Source organism: Colobus angolensis, unplaced genomic scaffold (assembly GCF_000951035.1).
Source record: "Colobus angolensis palliatus isolate OR3802 unplaced genomic scaffold, Cang.pa_1.0 Scaffold34, whole genome shotgun sequence".
NCBI lineage: Eukaryota > Metazoa > Chordata > Mammalia > Primates > Cercopithecidae > Colobus > Colobus angolensis.
The window spans coordinates 6,997,277-7,001,490 of record NW_012116710.1 but is presented as its reverse complement, the minus strand read 5'-3'; the positions used below and the strand labels follow the sequence as shown (position 1 = coordinate 7,001,490).

The following is a 4,214-nucleotide window of genomic DNA, read 5'->3' as shown; positions in this document are numbered from 1 at the left end:
GAGGCTGAGGCAGGAGAATCGCTTGAACCTGGGAGGTGGAGGTTGCAGTGAGCCGAGACTGCCACTGCACTCCAGCCTGGGCGACAGAGAGAGACTCTGTCAAAAAAAAAAAAAAAAATTCTAGAAGAAAACAGAAAATTTTTGTACTTTTTATATTGGGCAAAGATTTCTTAAATATGATCTGAAAGGATAGTCCATAAGAGAAAAACGTGATAAACTGAACTTAATCAAATTAAGAGCTTATGCTATTCAGAAGACACTGTTAAGAATTTACAGATCATACATTTGATAAAGGACTTACATCCAGAAGACATAAGGGACTCTCAAAACCCAACAATTAGCAAACAACCAATGCAATTAGAAAATGGGCAGAAGGCTAGGTATAGTGGCTCACGCCTGTAATCCCAGCACTTTGGGAGGCTGAAGCAGGTGGATCTGAGGTCAGGAGTTCGAGACCAGCCTGGCCAGTGTGGCGAAACTTCATCTCTACTAAAATACAAAAATTAGCTGGGCATGGTGGCACATGCCTGTGGTCCCAGCTACTCAGGAGGCCAAAGCAGGAGAATTGCTTGTACTCAAGAGGCAGAGGTTGCAGTGAGCTGAGGTTGCACCACTGCACTCCAGCCTGGGCAACAGAGCAAGACTCTGAAAAAAAAAAAAGAGAAAGAAAGAAAGAAGGGAGGCAGGCAGGCAGGCAGGCAGGCAGGCAGGCAGAGGAGCAGAAGACTGTAATAGATGCTTCACCAAAGAAGATATATGGATGATAAATTAAGAATAAAAAGTTGCTCAGGATTATTAGGCATTAGAGAAATGAAAATTAAAACCACAATGTGATACTGTAACTCATCACCTATTAGCACAGCCAAAATTTAAAAGACTGCCCACACCAAGCACTGACAAGAATGTGGAAGAACTGGAATTTTCATAAACTTCTGCTGGGAAGGTAAAAGGATACAATCACTTTCTTCTTTTTTTTTTTTTCCAGACATTATCTTGGTCTGTCACCCAGGTTGGAGTGCAGTGGCACAATCTCGGCTCACTGCAACCTCTGCCTCCAGGGTTCAAGTGATTCTCCTGCCTCAGCCTCCTGAGTAGCTGGGATTACAGATGCCTGCCACTATGCCTTTTTAGTAAAGATGAAGTTTCACCTTGTTGGCCAGGCTGGTCTTGAACTTCTGACCTCCAGTGATCCACCTGTCTTTGCCTCCCAAAGTGCTGGGATTACAGGCATGAGCCACCGCCACTGGCTGATACAACCACTTTCAAAAACAGTGTGGCAGTTTCTTAAAAAATAAACATATATTTATCATATGATCTACCCATTCTACCCTAGATAGTTACCCAAGATAAATGAAAGCATAAGTCTATACAAATAATTTTACATGAAAGTTTCCAGTAGCTTTATCTGTAATAGCCAAACACTGGAAATAACTCAATGTCCATCCCTATAGATAAATGGATAAGTAAATTGTGGTACATCCATACAACGGAATACTACTCAACAATAAAAACGAATGAAGTACTGATACATGCAGCAACATGGATGAATCTCAAAATAATTTTGCTGAGTGAATGACACTAAATTTTAAAAATCACCACATAATTCCATTTTTAAAAAAGAAAGAAAAAAATCACCACATAATTCCATTATACAAAATTCTGGAAAATGAAAACTAAGTTATAGTGACAGAGAGATGATCAGTGCTTACCTGGGCAGTGGGTAGAGAGGGACATGAGGGAGGGATTTATTTTGGAGGTGATGGATCTGTTTATTATTTTGATTGTGTAATGGTTTCACAATGTACAGGGTAACTTAGCAAATTTTATACTTTAAATGTGTGCAGTTTACTGTATGCCAATTATATGTCAATAAAACTGTTTTAAAATGTTATAAAAATTGGCCGGGTATGGTGGCTCACGCCTGTAATCCCAGCACTTTGGGAGGCTGAGGTGGGTGGATCACCTGAGGTCGGGAGTTCAAGACCAGCCTGACCAACATGGAGAAACCCTGTCTTTACTAAAAATACAAAATTAGCCTGGTGTGGTGGCGCATGCCTGTAGTCCCAGCTACTTTGGAGGCTGAGGCAGAAGAATGGCTTGAACCCAGGACGCAGAGGTTGCTGTGAGCAGACAGCGCACCATTGCACTCCTGCTTGGGCAACAAGAGTGAAACTCTGCCTCAGGAAAAAAAAAAAAAAAGTTATAAAAATTGACATTTAAAATGAGTACATTTTATATTACATAAATTACACCTCAACATATATGATTAAGAAAATACGCTGGTTGGCTGGGCACGGTGGCTCACTCCTGTAATCCCAGCACTTTGGGAGGCCAAGGCGGGTGGATCACAAGGTCAGGAAATCGAGACCATCCTGGCTAACATGGTGAAACCCCATCTCTACTAAAAATACAAAAAAAAAAAAAAATTAGCCGGGTGTGGTGGCGGGCACCTGTAGTCCCAGCTACTTGGGAGGCTGAGGCAGGAGAATGGCGTGAACCCAGGAGGCGGAGCTTGCAGTGAGCCGAGATGGCACCACTGGACTCTAGCCTGGGCAACAGAGCAAGATTCTGTCTCAAAAAAAAAAAAAAAAAACACTTGTCCTATGACCCAGAAATTCCACTTCCATATATTCCCAAGAAAAATGAACACCCAAGAGAAATGAAAACATCTGAACACAAAAACAATTGTGCAAGAATGTTCACATCAGATGGCATAATCTGCTTTGGGAATAAACACAGATGGTTCATCTCAGAACCTTTGCATTTGCAGCTTTTTCTGCTTGTAATGTTCTTCCTCAATATTCACATGGCCTGAGACTTTATGTCTCTGGTTCAAAGATCATTACCTCAAGATGGCCTTTCCTGATCTTACCTAAATTAGCCCTACTAACTCCCCAACACTCTAGCTCCTTACTCTGCTTAACTTTCTTCACAACACATATGAAAACCTGATTATTATCTGTTTACTTATTGACAAAATGTTTCTATAATATCAACATCTCTACGACAACAAGAGTGTCTCCCAATAGTGCCTAATGTCTAGCACAGTGCCTGGCTTAGGTTAGGTAAATGGGAAATATTTGATGAATAAAACTTGGACAATAGAGGAATGAAGATAAATCAAAATGTAAAAGGAGACCTGGAAACAAAGGTAAAATGGTCATCGATGGGGAAGAAAGAAAGCACCCCCACTTTGAAAGAGGAGAGAAATACGAGAGAAGAGAAACAAGGAGTTTGGCAAATTGGGTAAAGTTCCTTTAGTAGCTAATGTGGAGAGAACCTGAATGCTCAGGTATCAGTCCTTTCTCCACAGGTCTCAAGTCTTTGAAGGGAGCTTTCCAAACAACTCAGTGCTGTGCCTCCTCCCTGACATCGCGGGTCATAACTTGTGATAGCACCCTCCTGCCTGATTTGCTGTCACTCACCTGTGTACCAACTCCTTGTCCCTTCCCTCATTACTATCCAGGGCTCTTGCTGTTGCTCCAATAAAGTAATCACATCTGGCTTAGGAATGGTATATCCTGCTCACGAGAAAAGAAACGACACATGTTGTAGAAAAACCTAAAAACAACCGTAACCTTGAAATGACAATTCACATTTGGTTACATCTGTAAGAAACTGCAGGTGAAAATGGTACTAGATAATGCCATGACAGCAAAGAAGAAAAAGGCCATCTAAGAATATTCACGTTAACATGGACTCACAATTACAGGACTAAAGAGACAAGGTAAGTGAACGAAAAGGTCTGCTTTGCTGTTGAAGGCAGTACAGAGAGGGCCCCAGTGAGCACACCCTCTGGAGCCCTATGGGCTGGGTTCACATCTTCTGCCACCTGCCAGCTGTGTGACCGTGAAAGTTACCCTCCACATGTTCACTTTTATCAAATGCAAAATGGGGCTGATATTACTGACTTCTTAGGGCTGTGGTGAGAATTAAATGATTTAATATATGCAAAGGCATAAAAATATGCCCAGTATATAGTATTATTTTGTTGTTGTTACTATTTTCCTAGGAGAAATATACTAAGTTTCCTAAAACATTTCCAGGTTCTTCCTCGGATATTCCTTCAACGGAAAACGTAAATTCACAGACTTTAACTTTCAAGTGCAAAGCAGGTTAAGGAGAATATGTCTCCTCTAGGATGGAGTGTGTTGGCTTGAATTTCAAATGACCATTGTTAACTCTATCCACTGTATAATCCATAGATAGAGGTT

General features: G+C 41.2%; 1 protein-coding gene across 1 annotated transcript in view; it reads right to left on the bottom strand.

Annotated features, from left to right (window-relative positions):
* The window catches only part of ZNF546 (zinc finger protein 546), a 20,824-nt gene that overhangs the window by 4,849 nt on the left and 11,761 nt on the right, over positions 1-4,214 (bottom strand). Inside the window, 1 exon segment of the mRNA XM_011952536.1 lies at positions 3,426-3,618. Within this exon segment, the coding sequence (XP_011807926.1) occupies positions 3,426-3,618 (193 nt within the window).